This window comes from Panulirus ornatus, chromosome 71 (genome assembly GCF_036320965.1).
Source record: "Panulirus ornatus isolate Po-2019 chromosome 71, ASM3632096v1, whole genome shotgun sequence".
Lineage (NCBI taxonomy): Eukaryota > Metazoa > Arthropoda > Malacostraca > Decapoda > Palinuridae > Panulirus > Panulirus ornatus.
Window position 1 is genome coordinate 14,749,296 of NC_092294.1, and position 25,663 is coordinate 14,774,958.

The 25,663-nt window shown below is 40.2% G+C and overlaps 1 protein-coding gene across 1 annotated transcript; it reads left to right on the top strand.

Moving 5' to 3' along the window:
• PQBP1 (poly-glutamine tract binding protein 1) lies at positions 1 to 24,951 on the top strand. The gene is made up of 6 exons (XM_071660466.1): positions 1 to 157; positions 4,143 to 4,261; positions 12,583 to 12,755; positions 17,251 to 17,473; positions 20,314 to 20,483; positions 24,723 to 24,951. The coding sequence occupies exons 1-6, from the start codon at positions 88 to 90 to the stop codon at positions 24,880 to 24,882; spliced, it is 915 nt and encodes a 304-aa protein (XP_071516567.1). The 5' UTR covers positions 1 to 87; the 3' UTR covers positions 24,883 to 24,951.
• The last annotated feature ends 712 nt before the right edge of the window (positions 24,952 to 25,663 follow it).

Genomic DNA, 25,663 nt, shown 5'->3' on the forward strand with positions numbered 1-25,663 from the left:
AAATATGAGTCGGAATCCACTCATGCGGTCGTTGGGACAAACTTGGCCGACGTTGTTTACGTTTGCCTTTTAAGTAGAACTTTAATTATGCCATTGCCACCGGCCCTAGCCGCAAAATTAGCCAAACGGGGGATAATCAACCTCCCCAAGGAAACAGGTAAGTGATGTTGTAAGTGTTTCAACAAATATTTCCAAAAAAGGAAAGGTGGTTTAGTTAAGTCGCCAGTCGAGCACGACACGAGGAGACTGATTTCAGGAGATGATGAGCTACATGAGACACCAATGTATATATAAATCGATGAAATTTGCATGATTCTCTGGTTTATATAGTTTATTCATGAATTCAATCGTTGGCAAAATCTCGCAGAGCCTCAGAGGACATTTGCCCCACAACACTATTGGTGAAGGGAGCAATCCAGGCATTTATTTACCGTAATATAACCATCAAAGTCACCCACATCATCACCCTATACTTCACCCCTCACCCTTAGGCTAGGGGATGATCATTGGACTGGAGTGCTCCCGTTTTTTATTTTCCTTTGGGGTGATTGTCCCTTGGGGTGCCGACAGAACCACTGTACCTCACTGTTAACTCTGGGTAATGAGTGATTATGTTTTACTCTGTTTTTTTAGGGTTTAGAAAGTTTGATAGCAGTTGCTATGAATGATATGGAGTATTATGTTTTGTTTACTGATATCGAAGTGGCAATAGTAGTGTATATCTAGGAATATGTGGGCTTAATTAACGTAGGTATATGCTTTTATGTAATCAATTGGGGTAAATGTTTATTTCAGCTCTGCCGCAAAACTAGCTTTAGGAAATGGCTACTTATGTTATCAGTGCTTCGTGTAATAACCAATTAGTACATATATACCTACAGACGATCAGTCTAACTTTTCATATTAAACAAGGCAAGGAAAGTATAATGGAGAATTTGTTGTGCTTAGAAATTCAAAAGTATTTAAAGAAATGGTGTGAGAAATTGTGGTCACAGAACAGCTCCCCAGTTCATGCAGTTCCACATCAGATAGCTTTCGAAAGTAGACTAACTTTGTCAGTGATTGCACAACGCAGGGACTGTTAGATGGTTTCACCCTCGTCAGAGTATTGGTCGGATCCACATGTTCATAGAGGGTATTGTAGGCAGACTCTGCTATCAGTTTCACTCGTAACTGATGGCTGCTTGGTGCTCATAATTATGACATTATGTGTTTCATCATGGATCTTCTCATTCACATTTCGTGGATCACTCACTAAACCAGTTGTTGATACAGTTAATATACAGTAGATGTCAGGGCTTTATCATCAAAGAGCATCACTTTTATACTTATATTCAGCAGCTCTTAATTCAGATAAAATGTTGAGTAATATGTTGATTAGTATTTAGATACCATTCATTATTGTACCGTATTATCATCCTGTGTTTTCCCCTTTCCCATATGAAAGGTGGAGAGAAGGGATTTGAATGCCTCCATTAACATGCCCCTTATTCTAACCATCATCTTTCTCAATTTGTTGAGATCAGCCCATTGCCCATGGAGTAGTGACATAACCATGAAATGTATGAAACATATTGGAAGGAAGTAAATAACGTGCAGAAGACGAGAGAACAAATGGGAACATCAATGAAGAGGGCAAGGGGGGAAGTGATAACAGGTAGTGATGGAGTGAGTATTTTGAAGGTTTGTTGAATGTGTTTGATGATAGCATAGCAGATGTGGGTGTTTTGGTTGGGATGGTGTGTGAAGTGAGAAGGTCAGGGAGAATGGTTTGATTGAGAAATAATAGGTGGTGAAACTCTTGTGGAAGATGAAATCTGGCAAGGCAGCAACTTTGGATGGTATTGCAGTTGAATTTATTAAAGAAAGGTGTGACTGTGTTGTTGATTGGTCGATAAGGATATTCATTGTATGAATGGATCATGGTGAGGTGCCTGAGGATTGGCAGAATGCATGCATAGTGCCACTGTACAAAGGCAAAGGGGATAAAGGTGAGTGTTCAAGCTATAGAGGCATAAGTTTGTTAAGTATTCCTGGTAAATTGCATGGGAGGGTATTGATTGAGAGGGATGAAGGCATGGACAGAGCATCAGATTAGAGAGGAGCGGTGTGGTCTCAGAATAGACAGAGGATGTGTGGATAATGTCTTTGCTTTGAAGAATGTGCGTGAGAAATACTTAGAAAAACTTATGGATTTACATGTGACATTTATGGATCTGGAGGAAGCATATGATAGGGTTGATAGAGATGCTTTTTGGTAGATCTTAAGAGTATATGGTGTGGGAGGTAAGCTGTTAGAAGCAGTGGAAAGTTTTTATCAGGGATGTAAGGTATGTATACGAGTAGGAAGAGAGGAGAGTGACTGGTTGCCAGTGAAGGTTGGTCTGTGGCAGGGATGTGTGATATCTCCATGGATGTTTAACTTTTTTATGGATTGGGTGGTTAGGGAGGTAAATGCAAGAGTTTTGGAGAGAGGGGCAAGTATGCAGTCTGTTAGGGATGAGAGGGCCTGGGTATTGAGTCAGTCGCTGTTCGCTGATGATACAGCATTCGTGACTGATTCAAGTGAGAAAGTGCAGAAGTTGGTGACTGAGTTTGGAAGAATGTGTGAATGTGTGAAAGGTTATTAGGTTCAGTAGGGTTGAGGGACAAGTTTATTGGGATGTAAGTTTGAAAGGAGAAAGGTTGGTGGAAGTGAAGTGTTTTAGATATCTGGGAGTGGACTTCACAGTGAATGGAACCATGGAAGCAGAAGTGAGTCACAGGGTGGGGGAGGTGGCAAAGGTTTTGGGAGCGATGAAGAATGTGTGGAAGGAGAGAACATTATCTCAGAGAGCAAAAATGGGTATGTTTGAAGGAATAGTAGTTCCAACAATATTATATAGTTGCGAGGCATGGGTTATAGATGGGGTTGTATGGAGGAGGGTGGATGTGTTGGAAATGAAATGCTTAAGAACAGTGTATGGTGTGAGATGGTTTGATTAAGTAATGAAAGGGTAAGAGAGATATGGGGAAATAAGAGTGTGGTTGAGAGTGCAGAAGAGGGTGTCTTGAAATGGTTTAGACATATGGAGAGAATGAGTGAGGAAAAGTTGACAAAGAGAACATGTGTGTCAGAGGTGGGTGGAACAAGAAGTAGGAGACCAAATTGGAGAAGGAAGGATGGAGTGAAAAAGATTTTGAGTGATCAAGGCCTGAACATACAGGAGGGTGAGAGGCGTGCAAGGAATAGAGTGAATAGGAACATTGTGGTATACCATGGTCGACTTGCTGTCAGTGGACTGAACCAGGTCATGTGAAACGTCTCGGGTAAACCATAGAAATGTCTGTGGAGCCTGGATATGGATAGGGAGCTGTGGTTTCAGTGGATTATACATGATAGCTAGAGACTGAGTGTGAATGAATGTGGCCTTCTTTCTCTGTTTTCCGGGTGCTACCTTTCTGAAGCAGGGGGTCGTAATGCTGTTTCCTCTGGGGCAGGGTGGTGCCAGGAATGTATGAAGGCAAGCCAGTATGAATATGTTCATGTGTATATATGTGTATGTATATGTTGATATGTATATGTATATGTTTATGTGCATGTATGAGTGTTTAGGTATATATGTTTGTATATAAATGGATGGGCCATTCTTCGTCGGTTTCTAGCACTACCTCATTAATGTAGGAAACAGCGATCAAGTATAATGAAATAAAGTCTATTGGATGCTATGGAAATATTAGAGCTGCCTCAATTTCCTGTTTAAAGATGGGGAAATTTTACATGTTGAAAATTCTGTAATGAGTTCCACTCACACTGACTTCTCCACCAGAGAAAGTGGAAAGAAGGGAGATTGTTGCATGTGTATTATTATCACTTCTGATTGCAGAATATCTCATTCAATCTATTTGTTCTTTTTGACAAAGTAGGAACCACTTCTTAATAAATAAGTGATATCATATTGGAGGGCAGGGAAGAACAGGGAAAATGTAAGTGAAGCACTCATATGAATGAAGAGAACTTATGATATCCTTCTCCAGAGGTCTGAAACTCTAAGGCTGTATTTATCTAATGCTTAAGTTCAATGTATGAAGGGCTTCAGTGACAATTTTGTGTTGGAACTGTCTGTTACAGTTTCGAAAACATTTTATCCTATATTTTTCAGAGCCAGAACCAGCAGCTTCAGCAGAAGAGGAAATTATTGCTGAAGATTACGATGAGACACCACAACAGACTATCCACACCTACACTCCTGTAGAACCTCAGGTCGTTGACCCTTACCTGGTAAGTAACTGTGGTGCTGAAATTTTCATATTAATGTTACAAATCAAAAGAAGTTGGACATCTCTATGATAATGTAACGTGGTCATTACTACAGTTTTCTCATACATCTAGTGTAAGTATAATGTATGATTGATTTGATATAAAGACAATAAAGCATTTTATATCAATTGAGAGAATGGCATTTTCCAAACAAGAGAACAAGCTAGGAACATATTCCAGAATCTTAGCTCCCTCTCCAACCCTATGACTCGCTGCACTTCCCATGATTTCATCATCTGCTATGTCCTTTCCTGAGTATGTAAAGCACTTCATTTCGTTCTCATTCTAACTGTTCTAAGGCACACCAAAATTATACTGTTTTACCCCTCTGCTGCACCTCAATACTTTATTCCTGTTCACAATAACTCAACTTCATTTCACTCAATATACGAAACTTAAACCACCTTTAGTTGTTACTCTTTCAATTCTGCCATTGAAGCATCATTATCTGCAGTATCCATGATATCCATTCCCAGAGATGTTATTTGTTGTTTCAAAATACTCAGTAGGTGTTCCTGGACTCTGCCTATAAGTGGCTACACCGCAAGAGAGATATCGTCTGAGGCAAGGCTATATCATCATTATGAACAAAAGGGAGTAAAATATTCCTCTCCTAGATCTCCTTGCTCCACAGGAGTCTGTCATATACCTCCTTTATTGTAGAGCAAAGCCTCAAAGCTGCAGGAGCCACATAAAACAAGGAGAAATTGACAAAGGGATATATGTCAGAAATGGAGGGGACAAGAATGGGAGACCAAATTGGAGATGGAATGATAGAGTGAAAAAGATTTTGAATGCTGAGGGCCTGAAAGGATTGCAAGGCATACACATGATAGAATGAATTGTGGTGATGTGGAATACCGGGGGAAACATGCTGTCAGTGAACTAAACCAGGGCACGTGAAGCAGCTGGGAGAAACAATGGAAAGGTCTTCGGGGGCCTGGTTGTGATGAGGGGCTTTGTTTTTAATACATTACAAATGACAGCTTGAAAATGGATGTGAATGTTGTCCTGCTGACATAGGAAACTCCAAACAAGTATGAAATAATACTTATGATGATAAAGATGATAATAACAGAAATAATACTGTTATGTTTATACCAAACCAAATATGTGTGAGGAAGTACCAGGAGAGACTGAGTACAGAATGGAAAAAGGTGAGAACAATGGAAGTAAGGGGAGTGGGGGAGGAATGGGATGTATTTAGGGAATCAGTGATGGATTGCGCAAAAGATGCTTGTGGCATGAGAAGAGTGGGGGGTGGGTTGATTAGAAAGGGTAGTGAGTGGTGGGATGAAGAAGTAAGAGTATTAGTGAAAGAGAAGAGAGAGGCATTTGGACGATTTTTGCAGGGAAAAAATGAAATTGAGTGGGAGATGTATAAAAGAAAGAGACAGGAGGTCAAGAGAAAGGTGCAAGAGGTAAAAAAAAGGGCAAATGAGAGTTGGGGTGAGAGAGTATCATTAAATTTTAGGGAGAATAAAAAGATGTTCTGGAAGGAGGTAAATAAAGTGCGTAAGACAAGGGAGCAAATGGGAACTTCAGTGAAGGGCGCAAATGGGGAGGTGATAACAAGTAATGGTGATGTGAGAAGGAGATGGAGTGAGTATTTTGAAGGTTTGTTGAATGTGTTTGATGATAGAGTGGCAGATATAGGGTGTTTTGGTTGAGGTGCTGTGCAAAGTGAGAGGGTTAGGGAAAATGATTTGGTAAACAGAGAAGAGGTAGTAAAAGCTTTGCGGAAGATGAAAGCCGGCAAGGCAGCAGGTTTGGATGGTATTGCAGTGGAATTTATTAAAAAAGGGGGTGACTGTGTTGTTGACTGGTTGGTAAGGTTATTTAATGTATGTATGACTCATGGTGAGGTGCCTGAGGATTGGCGGAATGCGTGCATAGTGCCATTGTACAAAGGCAAAGGGGATAAGAGTGAGTGCTCAAATTACAGAGGTATAAGTTTGTTGAGTATTCCTGGTAAATTATATGGGAGGATATTGATTGAGAGGGTGAAGGCATGTACAGAGCATCAGATTGGGGAAGAGCAGTGTGGTTTCAGAAGTGGTAGAGGATGTGTGGATCAGGTGTTTGCTTTGAAGAATGTATGTGAGAAATACTTAGAAAAGCAAATGGATTTGTATGTAGCATTTATGGATCTGGAGAAGGCATATGATAGAGTTGATAGAGATGCTCTGTGGAAGGTATTAAGAATATATGGTGTGGGAGGCAAGTTGTTAGAAGCAGTGAAAAGTTTTTATCGAGGATGTAAGGCATGTGTACGTGTAGGAAGAGAGGAAAGTGATTGGTTCTCAGTGAATGTAGGTTTGCGGCAGGGGTGTGTGATGTCTCCATGGTTGTTTAATTTGTTTATGGATGGGGTTGTTAGGGAGGTGAATGCAAGAGTTTTGGAAAGAGGGGCAAGTATGAAGTCTGTTGGGGATGAGAGAGCTTGGGAAGTGAGTCAGTTGTTGTTCGCTGATGATACAGCGCTGGTGGCTGATTCATGTGAGAAACTGCAGAAGCTGGTGACTGAGTTTGGTAAAGTGTGTGAAAGAAGAAAGTTAAGAGTAAATGTGAATAAGAGCAAGGTTATTAGGTACAGTAGGGTTGAGGGTGAAGTCAATTGGGAGGTGAGTTTGAATGGAGAAAAACTGGAGGAAGTGAAGTGTTTTAGATATCTGGGAGTGGATCTGGCAGCGGATGGAACCATGGAAGCGGAAGTGGATCATAGGGTGGGGGAGGGGGCGAAAATTCTGGGAGCCTTGAAGAATGTGTGGAAGTCGAGAACATTATCTCGGAAAGCAAAAATGGGTATGTTTGAAGGAATAGTGGTTCCAACAATGTTGTACGGTTGCGAGGCGTGGGCTATGGATAGAGTTGTGCGCAGGAGGATGGATGTGCTGGAAATGAGATGTTTGAGGACAATGTGTGGTGTGAGGTGGTTTGATCGAGTAAGTAACGTAAGGGTAAGAGAGATGTGTGGAAATAAAAAGAGCGTGGTTGAGAGAGCAGAAGAGGGTGTTTTGAAATGGTTCGGGCACATGGAGAGAATGAGTGAGGAAAGATTGACCAAGAGAATATATGTGTCGGAGGTGGAGGGAACGAGGAGAAGAGGGAGACCAAATTGGAGGTGGAAAGATGGAGTGAAAAAGATTTTGTGTGATCGGGGCCTGAGCATGCAGGAGGGTGAAAGGAGGGCAAGGGATAGAGTGAATTGGAGCGATGTGGTATACCGGGGTTGACGTGCTGACAGTGGATTTAATCAAGGCATGTGAAGCATCTGGGGTAAACCATGGAAAGCTGTGTAGGTATGTATATTTGCATGTGTGGACGTATGTATATACATGTGTATGGGGGTGGGTTGGGCCATTTCTTTCGTCTGTTTCCTTGCGCTACCTCGCAAACGCGGGAGACAGCGACAAAGCAAAAAAAAAAAAAAAATGAAAGAAATAATGATTATACCTGTTACTACTAATAACAATGATGATGATGGCAACAATAACAACACTGTTTTGGGGGGGTACTGAGCTCAAAATTTGGAACATTTAGTTCTTGATTCTTTTCTCTAACTTCCTGATTTTCTATGGGATGTTCTTCCTTTTTCCTCTTCTGTTTGTCCAACTGCCTTTCATACATATCAGCTATTGTCTCTTCCATTGTTTGTTGATAAGAAAAACATTTTCATTTGCCAATAGCCAATCTTGAACTAGTTCTTTTTGTGAACATTCACCCTTCTGTGGTATGTTTAATCTTTTTTTCAGATCTTTGAAAATCACCAAGCATTTCCTCACATTGTGTTATAGTTTCTTCCTGGTCACTAATGAGAATCAGTAACTTGATCTCTCAGCAGCTGTTAACCTATTTGAAATTCATCTTTGATGATGTAGGCCTTGATATTTGCCAAGGTTTTAATTCCTTTTTCATATCAACTGCCATTTTTTTGTCTTCCACTATTTCAGAGCACTACTCAAGATTAGATTGTAATAACAATATAGAAGTGGTGGGAGATGCTGAGCTGAATAAAACTACAGTTAGTGCAAACTGATGTTTGTATGACCATTTACATTCCACTACTGATGAACAAACAACAGGATCAGCATTGCTGCATTTTGTATTACATGCAATGTTGTTTTCCATTATTTTACACTTACAGCATGTTTATCATTTGTAATGAATGCATTCTTTGTTTTATCTCATGCTGTTTCTATATGATTATCACTCAGAAGCATTAAATTTGCTTAAACTGCTCTCATTAGAGTTGCTGCATTATGGCTTAAGTTACAGAGGATCAAGAAATTGCTCATCTTTGTTACTTTATTTTTTAGTAGTTTACCAAACTATATCAAGTTAACGTCAGTGAGTGTTGCTCACAAAATTCATGTATGACCACACCTTTCATTGGCGTGTACCTACATTGAAATAGATATACTAGTTTGTATGATTGAAATTGAAGAAAGATATGATAATAACTTGGTATTCATATGTACTTGTAATATTTGTTATATTATCCTTGGGGATAGGGGAGAAAGAATACTTCCTACATATTCCCCACATGTTGTAGCAGGTGGGCTGACAACCCCCCTCCTTGTATCTAAATTTCTAAAAGGGAAACAGAAGAAGGAGTCATGCGAGGAGTGCTCATCCTCCTCAAAGGCTCAGATTGGGGTGTCTAAATGTATGTGGATGTAACCAAGATGAGAAAAAAGATAGGTAGTATGTTTGAGGAAAGAAACCTGGATGTTTTGGCTCTGAGTGAAACGAAACTCAAGGGTAAAGGGGAAGAGTAGTTTGGGAATGTCTTCAGAGTAAAATAAGGGGTTCTTGAGAGGACAAGAGCAAAGGAAGAAGTAGCACTCCTCCTGAAGCAGAAGTTGTGGGAATATGTGATAGAGTGTAAGAAAGTAAACTAGATTGATATGGGTAAAACTGAAAGTGGATAGAGAGGGATGGGTGATTATTGGTGCCTATGCTCCTGGTCATGAGGAAAAAAGATCATGAGAGGCAAATGTTTTGGGAGCAGCTGAGTGAGTGTGTTAGCAGCATTGGTGCGCGAGACCAGGCTATAGTGATGGGTGATTTGAATGCCAAGGTGAGGAATGTGGCAATTGAGGGAATAATTGGGGGGCATGGGGTATTCAGTGTTGTAAATGGAAACGGTGAAGAGCTTGTGGATTTTTGTGCTGAAAAAGGACTGGTGGTTGGGAGTATCTGGTTTAGAAATAGAGACATACATGAGTATACGTATGTGAGGAGGAGAGATGGCCAGTTGGCGTCATTGGATTACGTGTTAATTGATAGGTGTGTGAAATAGAAACCTTTGGATGTTAATATGCTGAGAGGGGCAGCTGGAGGGATGTTTGATCACTTTCTTGTGGAGGCAAAGGTGAAGATTTGTAGAGGTTTTCAGAAAAGAAGAGAAGGAGACTTGTGTGAGGAAGTGCCAGGAGAGATTGAGTGCAGAATGGCAAAAGGTGAAAGCAAGTGAGGTAAGGGGAGTGGGGGAGGAATGAGATGTATTTAGGGAAGCAGTGATGACTTGTGTAAAAGATGCGTGTTGCATGAGAAAGGTGGGAGGTTGGCAGATTGGAAAGGTTAGTGAGTGGTGGGTCGAAGAAGTAAGATTGTTAGTGAAAGAGAAGAAAAAGGTGTTACAATTTTTGCAGGGAAGTAGTGCAAATGATTGGGAGATGTATAAAGGAAAGTGGCAGGAGGTCAAGAGAAAGGTGCAAGAGGTGAAAAAGAGGGCAAATGAGGGTTGGGGTGAGAGATTATCATTAAATTCTTGGGGAGAATAAAAAGATGTTTTGGAAAGAGGTAAGTAAAGTGCATAAGACAAGAGGAAGAATGGGAACATCGGTGAAGGGGCAAATGAGGAGGTAATAACAAATATTGATGAAGTGAGAAGGAGATGGAGTATTTTGAAGGTTTGTTGAATGTGTTTGATGATAGTGTGGTAGATATAGAGTGTTGTGGTCGGGGTGGTGTGCAAAGTGAGAGGGTCAGGGAGAATGGTTTGATAAACAGAGAAGAGATAGTGAAAGCGTTGCGCAAGATGAAAGCTGGCAAGACTATGGGTTTGGATGGTATTGCAGTGGAATTTATTACAAAAGGGGTGACTGTGTTGTTGATTGGTTGGTAAGGATATTCAGTGTATGTATGGATCATGGTGAATTGCCTGAGGATTGGTAGAATGCATGCATAGTGCTATTGTACAAAGGCAAAGGGGATACAGGTGAGTATTCAAATTACAGAGGCATAGGTTTGTTGAATATTCCTGGGAAATTATAAGGGTATTGATTGAGAGGGTAAAGGCATGTACAGAGCAACAGATTTGGGAAGAGCAGTGTGGTTTCAAAAGTGGTAGAGGATGTATGGATCAGGTATTTGCTTTGAAGAATGTATGCGAGAAATACTTAGAAAAACAGATGGATTTGTATGTAGCATTTATGGATCTGGAGAAGGCATATGATAGGGTTGATAGAGATGCTTTGTGGAAGGTTTTAAGAGTATATGGTGTGGGAGGTAAGTTGCTAGAAGCAGTGAAAAGTTTTTATCAAGGATGTAAGGCCTGTGTATGAGTAGGAAGAGAGGAAAGTGATTGGTTCCCAGTGAAAGTCGGTTTGTGGCAGGGGTGCGTGATATCTCCATGGTTGTTTAATTTGCTTATGGATGGGATGGTTAGGGAGATGAATGCAAGAGTTTTGGAGAGAGGGGCAAGTAAGCAGTCTGTTGTGGATGAGAGGGCTTTGGAAGTGAGTCAGTTGTTGTTCACTGATGATACAGCTCTGGTGGCTGATTTGGGCAAGAAACTGCAGAAGATTGTGACTGAGTTTGGTAAAGTGTGTGAAAGGAGAAAGTTGAGAGTAAATGTGAATAAGGGCAAGGTTATTAGGTTTAGTAGGGTTGAGGGACAAGTTAATTGGGAGGTAAGTTTGAATGGAGGAAAACTGGAGGAAGTGAAGTGCTTTAGATATCTGGGAGTGGACTTAGCAGCAGATGGAACCAAGGAAGTGGAAGTAAGTCACAGGTTGGAGGAGGGGGCAAAGGTTCTGGGAGTGTTAAGAATGTATGGAAGGCAAGAACGTTATCTTCGAGAGCAAAACTAGGTATGTTTGAAGGAATAGTGGTTCCAACATTGTTATATGGTTGCAAGGTATGGGCTATAGATAGGGTTGTGCGGAGGAGAGTGGATGTGTTGGAAATGAAATGTTTGGGGATGTTGTGTGGTGTGAGGTGGTTTGATTGAGTAAGTAATGAAGGGGTGAGAGATGTGTGATAATAAAAAGAGTGTGGTTGAGAGAGCAGAAGAGGGAGTTTTGAAATGATTTGGACACATGGAAAGAGTGAGTGAGGAAAGATTGACAAAGGAGGATATGTGTCAGGGATGGAGGGAACAAGGAGAAGTGGGAGACCCTATTGGAGGTGGAAGGTTGGAGTGAAAAAGATTTTGAGTGATTGGAGCCTGAACATACAGGAGGGTAAAAGGCATGCAAGGAATAGAGTGAATTGGAAAGATGTGGTATACCAAGGTCAACGTGCTGTCAATGGATTGAACCAGGGCATTTGAAGCGTCTTGGGTAAACTGTGGAAAGGTCTGTAGGGCCTGGATGTGGAAAAGGAGCTGTGGTTTTAGTGCATTACCCATGACAGCTAGAGACTGTAAGCAAATTTGACCTTTTTTGTCTTTTCATGGCACTACCTCACTGGAGGGTGGGGGGGATGCTTTTTCATGTGTGGCGGGTTGGCAACGGGATGGATGAAGGCAGCAAGTATGAATATGTACATGTGTATATATGTATATGTATATATATATATGTTGAATTGTATATGTATGTTTATGTGCATGTGTGGGAGTTTACATATGTACATATGCATGTGAAAGGGTTAGGCCATTCCTTGTCTGTTTCCTTGCGCTACCTCGCTAACGTGGGAGATACCGATTAAGTATAATGATAATAATTGTAATATTTTGGGGTGCATTATGATAAGGTGAACTATTTATTCAATTCTGTTCTCATTTACTCAGAGTAAATCAAGCGTTTTGCACTTTGTGGTTGAATCATTGAAAGAAAAGTGAATTAAAGTGTACAACTAAAGATGTTTGATAAAGAATAAAAGAAATAAGTTTGTGCCACCTTGCTTTGAATGACATGCAGATAGTAAAGAATACTGAATTATCAGATGTTAGACATAGGTGAACTGCTGTGTATGTGTTGTACTTTACTGTTATTTTAACTGATTAAGAATTCTTTGATTATCATTTTTATAAACCTTTCTCATTGTTATAGGGATATCCAGGTTGCCCAAACAAGTGGAATGTTTATCACGAGTGTAGCAACATGTGTAGAGAGCAGTGGAAAGACCGCAAGGCTCTTACCTCAGACTATGAACGCCGAAGAGCCAAGATGCTCAGCAAGTTCCCACTACCTGGCCATTGGCAAGAAATTTTAGATCTAGGAATGTAAGTAGCTGGAGCACACACTAATGCCTGTTGTCATTGGCTTTGCTACCTCTGTTCATTATGTTGAACTTCAACAATAAAGGAGCAGTAAAGCTAAACCCATTTACTGTCACTGCATTTCTGGTCTGCTGATTTGAGTAGTTTTTCAATATTTGAGACTATATATGTATATTATTATTCTGTTATGCTTGATCGCCGTTTCCTGCGTCAGCGAGGTAGCGCCAGGAAACAGATGAAGAGTAGCCCAACCACTCATGTACACGTGTATACATAGACACCCATACGCACACATATACATACATACACATATCAACATATACTCATATACCTACAAATACACAGACATATGCATATATTCACATGCAAGCATTCATGCTTGCCTTCATTCCTGCAGCTACCCTATCCTACAGGAAACAGCACCACTACCCCTTGCTTCAGTGAGGTAGTTTCAGGAAAACAAACAAAAAAGGCCACATTTGTTCACACTCAGTCTAGCTGTAGTGTAATGCACTGAAAGCACAGCTCCCTATCCACATCCAGGCTCCACAGACCTCTCCATGGTTTACCCTAGACATTTCACATTCCTTGAGTGCAGTAAGAAAAGATAATAAAAACCATCTAATACTTTTGATAATAATGAGACAAAGCTATGTGTCACACTTGACATGTGATTGTAATATGACATGCCATAAATTGGTTTTCACTAACATTCTCACAACTCCACTTGTGCATAAGTGTATCTGATGGTAATCAATTTGTGCTGTTGTGTTTGGCCTAAACAATATTTTTTTCTCATGCATTTGTTTATAAATGATTGGCTCTGTAATACTGTATACAACAGATAGTATATACTATGACAAGTTTACTACTGTAAAGTAATATATTTGAAATTTGTGCTACTGTTAGTATTACACATAAGATAAAGCATGGCAAGACACATAAGATGAAGCGTGACAAGCAGCAGGAATAGATGAACTGCAGTTGAGTTTCTGAAGAAAGGGATGATAGTGCGGTTGATCAATTAGTGAGGCTACTCAGCATTTGAGTAGCTCAAGGTGAGGTGCCTGAGGAGTGGATGGGAGAATTTGTGCATAGTGCCTTTACATAAGGCAAGGGAGAAAAGAGTTAACGCACAGATTCCAGAGGTACGATTTAGCTGAGTATACCTGATAAGGTATACAGAAAATGGTATGGTTCACAGAACATCTAACTAGGGAGTAGCAATGTGGCTTCAGGAGAAGTAGAGGATATTTGGACCATTTTTTCTTCTTTTTTTACTCTAAAGAATTGGCTTGAGAAACACTAGGAGATATGTAATTGTTGGTGGCATTTGTGGATGTGGAGAAATCTTATGCTAGGCATTACAGAGAAGCTTTATAGAATTTGCTAATATATGTGGTATGTGGAAAGATAGTAGATGCACTGTGAAGTTTTCACTAGGAGAATAAGGTATGTCCATAATTAGGAAGGGAGGAGGATGAGTGGTTCCCAGTGAAGATGGATATGTATCAAAGATATGTGATATCACCTCATTTGTCTAATTTTTTTTCTGGAGGGATGATAAGGGAGTTGAATGCAAGGGTCTTAGAACAAGGATCAGATCTGTGCTATGCTAAGGTTAAGGGAGCATGGGAGGTGAATCAGTTGCTGTTTGCTGACAACACAGCTTTTGTGGCAGACCTCATAGAGAAAACAAAGAAGCTGGCAACAGAGAGGGCCCAAATGCTAAAGACCTCTTTCACTCCTTCCTTCTAGTTCCTCTTCAGTTCCCCATTTTCCTTGTTTCCTCTACATCCAACATACATACTACCTCAATCACCCTTTCCCCACTCATCCTCTACATTCAACCAAACTATTTCAGCACACCCTCTTCAGCTTACTCGTACATACTCCTCCTACTAACACCTCTCTCTTACCCACTTATTTCTTTATATTCTTGATAAGTTTTGATGATTAGGGATTGGACCTATAATATATGATGACTTTACTCTTTTAAACATTAAGCTAATTTCACCGATTGATTTATCTCCCAGTCATTGGAACTGATAACTTAATTTTGTAGCTATATCTTGAGTATTTAAGCAGAAATGTACTCTACCTTTTTTCTTTACACTTTTTCAGCTAAAATGATTGAAGATATATTTCCCAGTGAAATAAAGTGCGAGAGCTAAATAAGGTGCATAAGACAAGAGAACAAATGGGAACTTCAGTGGAGGGGGCTAATGGGGAGGAAATAACAAATAGTGGTGAAGTTAGAAGATGGAGTGAGTATTTTGAAGGTTTGTTGAATATGTTGGATGATAGAGTGGCAGATATAGGGTGTTTTAGTTGAGGTGATGTGCAAAGTGAGAGGGTCAGGGAGAATGGTTTGGTAAACAGAGAACAGGTAGTGAAAGCTTTGTGGAAGATGAAAGCCGGCAAGGCGGAGGGTTTGGATGTTATTGCAGTGGAATTTATTGAAAAAGGGATGTTTTTGACTGGCTGGTAAGGATATTCAGTATATGTATGGTTCATGGTGAAGTGCCTAAGGATTGGCAAAATGCATGCATAGTGCCATCATACAAAGGCAAAGGGGATAAAGGTGAGTGTTCAAATTACAGAAGTATAAGTTTGTTGAGTATTCTTGGGAAATTATATGGGAGGGTATAGATTGAGAGTGTAAAGGCATTTATGGAGCATCAGACTGGGGAAGAGCAGTGTGGTTACAGAAGTGGTAGAGGATGTGTGGATTCAGATTGGGGAAGAGCAGTATGGTTTCAGAAGTGGTAGAGGATGTGTGGATCAGGTGTTTCCTTTGAAGAATGTAAGTGAGAAATACATAGAAAAACAGATGGATTTGTGTGTAGCATTTATGGATCTGGAAAAGGCATATGATAAGAGCTGATAGAGATGCTTTGTGGAAGGTATTAAGAGTATATGGTATGGAAGGTAAGTTGCTAGAAGCAGTGAAAAGTTTTTATCAAGGATGTAAGACATGTGTACAAGTAGGAACAGAGGAAAGTGATTGGTTCTCAGTGAATGTTGGTTTGCGGGTGCATGATGTCTCCATGGTTGTTTAATTTGTTTATGGATGGGGTTTTTAGGGAGGTGAATGCAAGGTTTTGGAGAGAGGGGCAGGTATGCCGTCTGCTGCAGATGAAAGGGCTTGGGAAGTAGCTCAGCTGTTGTTCGCTGATGATGCAGCACTGGTGGCTGCTTCAGGTGGGAAACTGCAGAAGTTGGTGACTGAGTTTGGTAAAGTGTGTGAAAGAAGAAAGCTGAGAGTAAATGTGAATTAGAGCAAGGTAATTAGGTTCAGTAGGGTTGAGGGACAAGTTTATTGGGAGGTAAGTTTGAATGGAGAAAAACTGGAGGAATTGAAGTGTTTTAGATATCTGGGAGTGGATTTAGCAGCAGCTGGAACCATGGAAGAGGAAGTGATTCATAGGGTGGATTGGCGAAGGTTCTGGGAGCGTTGGGGTGTGTCTTGAAGGTGAGAACGTTGTCTCGGAGAGTGAAGGTGGGTGTGTTTAAGGGAATAGTGATTCTAACAATGTTATATGGTTGCGGGGCATGGGCTATGAAAGGGATCGTGCAGAGGAGGGTGAATGTGTTGGAAATGAAATGTTTGGGGATGTTATGTGGTGTGGGGTGGTTTGATCGAGTAAGTAATGAAAGGGTAAGAGAGATATATGGTAATGATAGGAGTGTGGTTGAGAGAGCAGAAGAGGGTGTATTGAAGTGGTTGGGTCACGTGGAGGGAATGAGTGAGGAACAATTGACAAAGAGGATATGTGTCGGAGGTGGAGGAAACGAGGAGAGTTGGGAGACTGGGTTGGAGGTGGAATGATGAAGTGAAGGGGATTTTGAGCAATTGGTGCCTGAACTTGTAGGAGGATGAGAGATGTGCAGGGAATGGAGTGAGTTGGAGCGATGTGGTATACCAAGGTCGACATGCTATCATTGGATTGAACCAGGGCATGTGAAGTGTCTTGGGGGGGGCCGTGGAAGGTTTTGTGGGACCTGGATGTGGAGAGGGAGCTGTGGTTTCGGTACATTACACATGACAGCTAGATACTGAGTTTGAACAAATGTGGCCTTTGTTGTCTTTTCCTTGCGCTACCTCGTGCAAGTGTGGCGGGGTGGCATTGGGAATGGATAAAGGCAGCAAGTATGAGTATGTACATTTGTATATATGTCTGTGTATGTATATGTATGTATACATTGAAATGTATAGGTATGTATATGTGCATGTGTGGGTGTTTATGCATATACATGTGTATTTGGGTGGGTTAGGCCATTCTTTCGTCTGTTTCCTTGCACTACCTTGCTAACGTGGGAGACAGTGACTAAGTATAAAAAAATAGAAGTATATGTATTAATTTATGTATTAATTAGTTATGCATTTAATGAATATTAATCACCTGTTTGTAAGGAGGTTTGCCAATGCCTCATTTGGATTTCAGCTATGTAGTTTTTAATATTTTTGTTTGCATGTTTTTTGATCTTTTTTCAGTGGTCGTTACTACTATTGGAACACAGAGACAGACTTGGTTGCTTGGCTTCCTCCAGGTCATCCACGATGTCAGGTTTCACGCTCTGCTGCTACTCTTCGTAAAGAAATGGCAACTGAACTCATCAAAAATCGTTCGGGAGATACGGAAAATGATGGTGAAATAACCCGAGTAGAGGAAGAGGAGGATCAAGATGCTGATGAACCAATGAGTGACAGATCTGAGGTAATCATCCATAGCTAGATGTACTTCAGGTATACTTAAGATATTTCTTCACATGTGACAAGGCAATCAGAAAACTGACTTATTATGTTAGGTATTTTTTTTAATGTTTTGTAATTTTTACAATTTCTCTGAGTTCTCCAAAGCAGGAATTGAAAAAATGTTCATGTGAATTGTGTAGTTCATGCATTTCTCTGTTCCTCCTCCCTTGGCCTGTTATATTCGTTCCTTGCCCTCGTATACCTTTTAAATTCTGGTTGGCTGATGTGCTTCTTAAATCTCCTCCTTACTACATCTTTATGGTCTTTTGCTCTCTGACATCTTTTATTCAACCATCTCTCTCTCTCTCTCTCTCTCTCTCTCTCTCTCTCTCTCTCTCTCTCTCTCTCTCTCTCTCTCTCTCTCTCTCTCTTCTAACCTCCCTCACTGTTTGAAGCCAGAGGTACCCTTTCATTGTTAATTTCATAGAACCCTCCTTGACGGTGGTCTATATCTTGGTCTTGCAGTTTCATTTTCCAGCTCATGGTCTCACTTATATTGTGAGCTCTGAATAATTTCCATAACCATATCTCCACTTTGAGTCTTGCTTTCATATTCGATCCCCCATTTTGTTCTCACTAACCATACAGTCAGACTTTAGCTCTGCATGATCACTTCACCAGTTGGTGTATTGGTACTGTATTTTCAGTTACCATGTTACTGTTTACTCTGTTTAAAGATATGATCTAATGCTGATGGTGTGCTCAGTGATATGTTGAAGCATGAAGATTAATTGTATACTTTCCAAGAACTTATCTACCACACAACTTTCTGCCTTTATGAAAATCCTAGTGCAGTCTCCTTCTTTGTAACTGAAATCTCCCATTATTAGGATTGTACCATCTTATCGAGGATGTAAGGCATGTGTACGTGTAGGAAGAGAGGAAAGTGATTGGTTCTCAGTGAATGTAGGTTTGCGGCAGGGGTGTGTGATGTCTCCATGGTTGTTTAATTTGTTTATGGATGGGGTTGTTAGGGAGGTGAATGCAAGAGTTTTGGAAAGAGGGGCAAGTATGAAGTCTGTTGGGGATGAGAGAGCTTGAGAAGTGAGTCAGTTGTTGTTCGCTGATGATACAGCGCTGGTGGCTGATTCATGTGAGAAACTGCAGAAGCTGGTGACTGAGTTTGGTAAAGTGTGTGAAAGAAGAAAGTTAAGAGTAAATGTGAATAAGAGCAAGGTTATTAGGCACAGTAGGGTTGAGGGTCAAGTCAATTAGGAGGTGAGTTTGAATGGAGAAAAACTGGAGGAAGTGAAGTGTTTTAGATATCTGGGAGTGGATCTGGCAGTGGATGGAACCATGGAAGCGGAAGTGGATCATAGGGTGGGGGAGGGGGCGAAAATTCTGGGAGCCTTGAAGAATGTGTGGAAGTCGAGAACATTATCTCGGAAAGCAAAAATGGGTATGTTTGAAGGAATAGTGGTTCCAACAATGTTGTATGGTTGCGAGGCGTGGGCTATGGATAGAGTTGTGCGCAGGAGGATGGATGTGCTGGAAATGAGATGTTTGTGGACAATGTGTGGATTGAGGTGGTTTGATCGAGTAAGTAACGTAAGGGTAAGAGAGATGTGTGGAAATAAAAAGAGCGTGGTTGAGAGAGCAGAAGAGGGTGTTTTGAAATGGTTTGGGCACATGGAGAGAATGAGTGAGGAAAGATTGACCAAGAGGATATATGTGTCGGAGGTGGAGGGAACGAGGAGAAAAGGGAGACCAAATTGGAGGTGGAAAGATGGAGTGAAAAAGATTTTGTGTGATCGGGGCCTGAACATGCAGGAGGGTGAAAGGAGGGCAAGGAATAGAGTGAATTGGAGCGATGTGGTATACTGGGGTTGACATGCTGTCAGTGGATTGAATCAAGGCATGTGAAGCGTCTGGGGTAAACCATGGAAAGCTGTGTAGGTATGTATATTTGCGTGTGTGGACGTATGTATATACATGTGTATGGGGGTGGGTTGGGCCATTTCTTTCGTCTGTTTCCTTGCGCTACCTCGCAAACACGGGAGACAGCGACAAAGCAAAAAAAAAAAAAAAAAAAAAAACCATCTTAGAGGAGTACATGTCTTTCTGGCTGCTGTATCATCCTTGTGCCTTCACTGTATTCATCTTGTTTTTTTATCTTTATTTTTACCATAATGTAACCAACATGGCACTGTCAGAGACATGTAAATTATGACCAACTTGGAAGAAAGATAAGTAGATTACAAAAAAAATGAGATTAATGATTTTAGCTCATTAGGGTATAGATGGTCTTAAATATTAAGTCGAAATCCTCTGACTTTGACCTTAGTGAAGATGAGCAGTAAATTTAACTTGATCACCACCCACGTTAACTGGTGAGAGATTAGCAAGAATTTTCATTTTTACCCTGGAATGATATTTTGAGTAATATGCCCCCAGAAGCTCTTTACTTATCCACCAAACACTTCTTAGAAAGAAAAAATATTAAGATAAATAGACTGGAACAGGAACTTTGAGCCCTGTGTTGACTAAGGAAATGAGTTACAATACTGCTCAGTTACCATACCTCACCCTAGAATAGGCAGAGATTGGAAAGTATTACTGAGACCAGTTAGCAAATATTTAAACATCTTATCAGAAACAGCAAATGTGTGAGGAACAGATAACTGTAGAGGAAATGGAAAGGTTCTTAGTGTTCCATTTAGTGATTTGCCTTTTTGACTACTTCATAAGTAGTCAAAAAAGCAAATCACTAAATCATTATATTTCTTTGTAGATTAGTGCTTCCAGGTTACTTAAGTTATTGATTGACTTGTAGCAATCACAACTCATTTTAATTTCTGAAAGGGTTCCGATGATGAGTCAAGCCAGAGAGAGAAGCGGGACCATGATCGACGGGACCGGACCAGAGACAAAGGCAGGGACCGTGACCGTGGCAGGGAACGCAAAGGTCGTAGGCATCCTCTGAATGAAGAACTAGATCCAATGGACCCTGCATCATATGGAGAATGTGGCAGGTAAAGTTTCCTTCATCTTTATCTTTCTGATAACACTTCTGTTTGTAATGATACACTATATGATTGTGTTTGTTACAAAGAAACCAACTCATCATACACCCATCAGTTGGACAGTGATAAATACAAACAATGATATAGATAACCTAAGAACAAGGTTGTCTTAAGGTGATTACATATTATATAGGATACAGTATTAGTTTATGTTGGATTTGAAAGTCATACTCTCCCCCCTTCTCATATTTCAATATCTAAAAGATGGAGCATAAAGAGCCAAGCAAGAAGTGCTCATATTCTTCAAAAGTTCAGGCTTGGGCATTTGAATATGAGCAGATGTAACCAGGGAAGATGAGCCTGGATGTTCTTGCTATGAAGAAACAAAACTTGGGTGTCCTGGCTATGATTTGAACAAGCTTCAAAGGGAAGGGGTAGAATGGTTTGGGAATGTGCTGGATTAATATGGGGTTAGAGTGGGGATGAGAGCAATGGAAGCTGTGGCACCTTTGTAGTAGGAAGAGTTGTAGGAATATGTGAAAGAGTTTTATGAAGTGAGTCCCATAATGATGTGGGTGAAAATGAGTGTTGTGTACAAGTGGGTGATTGTTAATGATAATATTCCTGATAGCCAGAAGAAGAGTAGTAAATGTTTTGGGAGGAGTTGAGTGAGTGCATCAGCAGTTTTTATGCAAGGGATCAAGTATTAGTGGTGGGAGATTTGAATGCAAAAGTGGATGATGTGACAATTAAGGGTATAATTGGTGAGCATGTATACCCATTGTAAATGAAAATGGTGAACCCATACAAGTATGGCAAGGGTCGTCAGTGGGTAAGGCACCATGCTATGTGGTTAAAATAACTCATATTTTTGCCGGTGTTATTAATAGTAGCTTGTGACATAAGGCACCCATATAGTGCACCTTCCAAGTAAATGATGGTGGGAAGAAACAGACAGTACAAATACATCGGTACGAGTATGGCAAGGGTCTTTTTAGAGTTTGATATATGGAATGACAGTAGCATGGGTAGTTAAGAGCAATGTCAAAAATGCTTTTGAAAATAGACTTTATAAATGCATCCCTGCTAGTCCATGACTTACATTTGCATCTCCTTAGTTGAAAAACTTTACAGGCATTTCTTTGAAGTCAGCTGTTTGCGTCTGCTGCATCCACACTAACCCCAGTATCTTTTTTATTTCTTCAGCTATCACAAACAGCCTGTAAAGAACATAATGATCTCCTGTTTCCATGCTGACTTATAGTAGATTTATATCAGGTTTTATTAAGTTTTACCTTGGTCAGACTTAGTGAGATTACAAACTGTTAGCTAAGTTCACAGTCTGAGACAAATCTTGTATCATTACGTAATTTCAACCAGCTTAGCTAAATCATGTTGATTCTCTGTTAAGTATAATGAGCTCTTTATCATTGTTATTTCCTTTGCCACATTCTTAATTCCCAGGTGCACTCTGTTTGGCAGTGATAGGGGAAATAAAATAAGCAATGGGGTTTTGTACTTTGTTACAAGTCATCTTGATCCTGTGCTGAAAAGTGTTTTGGCTGTTGATATAATCTTCATTTCTTTAGAAATGACTAGGATTAAGTTATAGGCCCCCCTGCACAGACAACATAGGTAAACAAAGACTTCTAAAAGTTAAGATGAATTTGTCGTAAACATAGTTCAATCATACTGGACAATTTTAACATAGTGATATTTAATTGTGGAGAATCCCTCTTTAGTTGCTTAAGACACAGGCTTTAGAATTTGCTTGATAAACCCCTAATGCCTTGCTAGAAGACAATATCAGATTTAGTGTATATGCATATGCAGGTTTGGTGGTCAACAGTCATTAGTGGAGTATATGCTGACTGACAGGTGTACAGCACATTCCAGGAAGGGCAGCATGTGGAACGTCTGAACATTTACTAGTGGAAATGAGTGTGGCTCTTGAAGTGGTTTAAGGTAAATGAGAAATTGTGTGAAAGAAGTGATGAAAGTGAATGAGCTTGGTTAAAGAAGCTTGCATACAGAGATGCCAGGAGTAATTGAGTTTAGAGTGGCACAGTTAAGAGAAGAATAAACAAGGGAAGTAGATGAAATGTTTTCACATTAGAAGGAAGTTTGTGGCATGCAGGTAGGATATGGACAAATGAGAAACCATATTGAATGGTGGTACAAGGAAATCAAGTTAATAGTCAGAGAAAAGAGTGGTGTATATCAAATTAGAGATGGATTGAGAGATTATCAATAGAGAGAATATGAAACTGTTTCAGATAGGGAATAGTACAGAAAGATAAGGAGAAAAAACAGGAGCAACAGCGAGGGGAGCAGATGGGGAAGTGGTGAAAGACAGAGAAGAGATGAAAAAGAGATGCTGTTAGTATTTGGAAGGAATTATGAGAAATTTGATAGGGCAGTAGATGTGGTGTGTTTGGGATGAGTTAACATTCAGTGTGAGAGAATCCTGTTTAAGGGTCTTGTAAAGAGAGAGGAGGTAGTGAAAGCTTTGTCATATAAAACATGGAAGAGTGCTGGAGTGGATGGGATTGCACCTGAGGTTCTCAAGAAAGGGGATGATAGTTTTGTTGATTGGACAGTCAAACTATTCACCATGTATATGGCCCAAGGTAAGGTGCTTAAGGACTGGCAGAATACCAGTTTAGTACCCTTGTATAAAGGAAAGGGGAACGAAGCGATGTTCAAACTATATTGGTACAGTATTGAATGATGATTGAAAGAATGGTAGCATGCACTGAACATATGAATTAGGAGGAGCAGTATGGCTTCAGACAAGGTGGAGGATGTGTGGGCCAAGAATTGCTTTAAAAAATGTTTGTGAGAAATATGTAAAGAAATTTTTATATGACATTTCTGGATCTTGAGAAAGCACCTGATAAGGTTGAAAGAAAGCCCTTGTAGAAGGTACTACAAAAATATGATGCAGCAGGAAAGTTTTTATCAAAAGATTAAGGCATATGTCCAGGCTGTAAGGGAGAAGGATGAGTGATTTCATGTGAAGGTGGCTTTGCATCATGTGTGTGTGATGTTTCCATGGCTTTTTAATGTTTGTAGATAGGTAAGGGAAAGAGGTAAATGATGGTCTTATAGATAGGGATTGGTATAAATTATGTTGGGGGCAGGGGGAAGTGTGTAAGTTGATGTTTACAGGTGACATCCTTGGTGGCAGACATGTGAGAGAAAATGCGAAAGGTAGCATTCAAGTTTGAGAACTAATGCTAATAGAAATAAGGTTTTGCTGTTTAGCAAGCTGGTGAGACTGCTTGGTTTGAATGGACATGAATGGCTGAGAAGCTGAAGGAATTGAAGTGCTTTAGATACCTGGGAGTAGAAATGGCAGTGGATGGAACTATGGGAACTAAAGTACTTTGAATCATAGGGTGGGAGATAGAGCAAAGACCTTGGGTATATCAGGGAGTGTGTGGAGGAAGTCATTAATGGCAAGGGCAAAGATGGGTAAATTTGATGGTATATTTGTCCTGACGGTGTTTTATGGATGCAAGTCTTAGGCTTTTAATCCAGAGGAACGGAAGAGGGGAATGAAATGCCTCAAGATAGTCTGCTGTGTGAGGAGGGTGATCATGTGAGGAATGACAGTGCAGTCAGATCACCCATGAGTAAAACTTGGCCCCTCACATCCGAACTTCTGAAACATCATCTCAGCTCCTTCCAAAGCACTCACTTATCTCCTCACACTTCTTAATACCAGGTGCATAAGCACTCATGATCATCCACCTCTCGCAATTTACTTTAATTTTCACCCACATCAGTCTGGGCTTACTTCCACACTCACATATTCCCATACATCTTCCTTCAGCCGAAGTTCCACCCCTTCCTTTACTCATGCCCACACACTTACCCCTGACTGTACTCATAAAACATTTCCAAACCATCCTATTCCCATTCCTTGGAATGAATATCATTATTATGTTATACATATATTTTTTTCATTTTAAGGGAGTAGGCCATAAATATATAGTCCTTCCACTAAAGCCATAATTGTAATTTCATTTAGGCTTATATGATGGCTAATTTAAGGTATTGATAAACTGGGTGATGTTCCTATGCCAACTTTTTGAATCATTAAGAGGATGTTCATTTAAAACAGCTGAAGTATCCATCACTTGATAACATGTAAAGAAAGCAGGTTAAGTGTATGCTTTTATCTGAAGGTAATTTTCTCTACTTATATTCTAGGAAGTTATTATATGATTTTTTTCCTCACAGAGGTACATGGGCATCTGGACTTCCTCAGCGAAATGAAGCACGCACTGGAGCTGATGTCACAGCTAGTGGTCCACTATTCCAGATGCGCCCATATCCATCTCCTGGTGCTGTGCTTCGAGCAAATGCTGCTGCTGCACAGATTGGACCTAAAAAAGCTTAAATAGTTACAAATCGTGTGATATCCCAAAAACAAGTAGTCTTTAAGTCAATAAATGAGTAAAGAAGCAAAGGTCTTTGATATATGTATAAAGGTCAGTGATTTATATTTCTTAACATTATCTAGAAACTTGTAGTCTTTTAATTTTCTGAGTGTCACCATTGGAGTACATTACATCATACTGAAATGTTTCAGTAACATACAGTGAACGTACTTGTCTTAGGACACATGAAACTGAAGTTTAATGTAGCTCATTATTTTGATATTATTCATCATGGTAATGTGCTATGCACCTAGTAGTGAGAGAAGCAATTGAAAGATCAGTTTGTGGATCAGTTTTTCAGAATTTAGATACTAAGGATGAAAGTGATATAGGGTGGTAGGAGGTGGGAAAGTGGTATGGAGGGTTTTAGGATTAGAATTACATTGACAAGTTTTCAGATGTTAGGTGTTATGTAGCCAAAAGTGTGATAAGTGCATGGATTGCAAATGAGCCTAAATGTTTTATGCGAAAGTTGATTCATGTCATCAGGGCCTGTAGCAGGAGAGTTCTTTAAGGTTTTACTTGCATTGCTTATATCAGCGGAAGGGAAGGGTGGGCAGTTGTTTCTGGATAAATTCTGTGTAGGTATTTCATGGTTTTCCTCTTTAGGTACGAGGATGGTTTGTGGATTTTTTAATGGCCTCATGAATATATTTATGTCTTTGGCAATTGGCAAAGGGGTCTTCATTGGAAATAGTCAGTAATGCTTCATGACTGTGGGCTGGGTTGGCACAAAGAGTG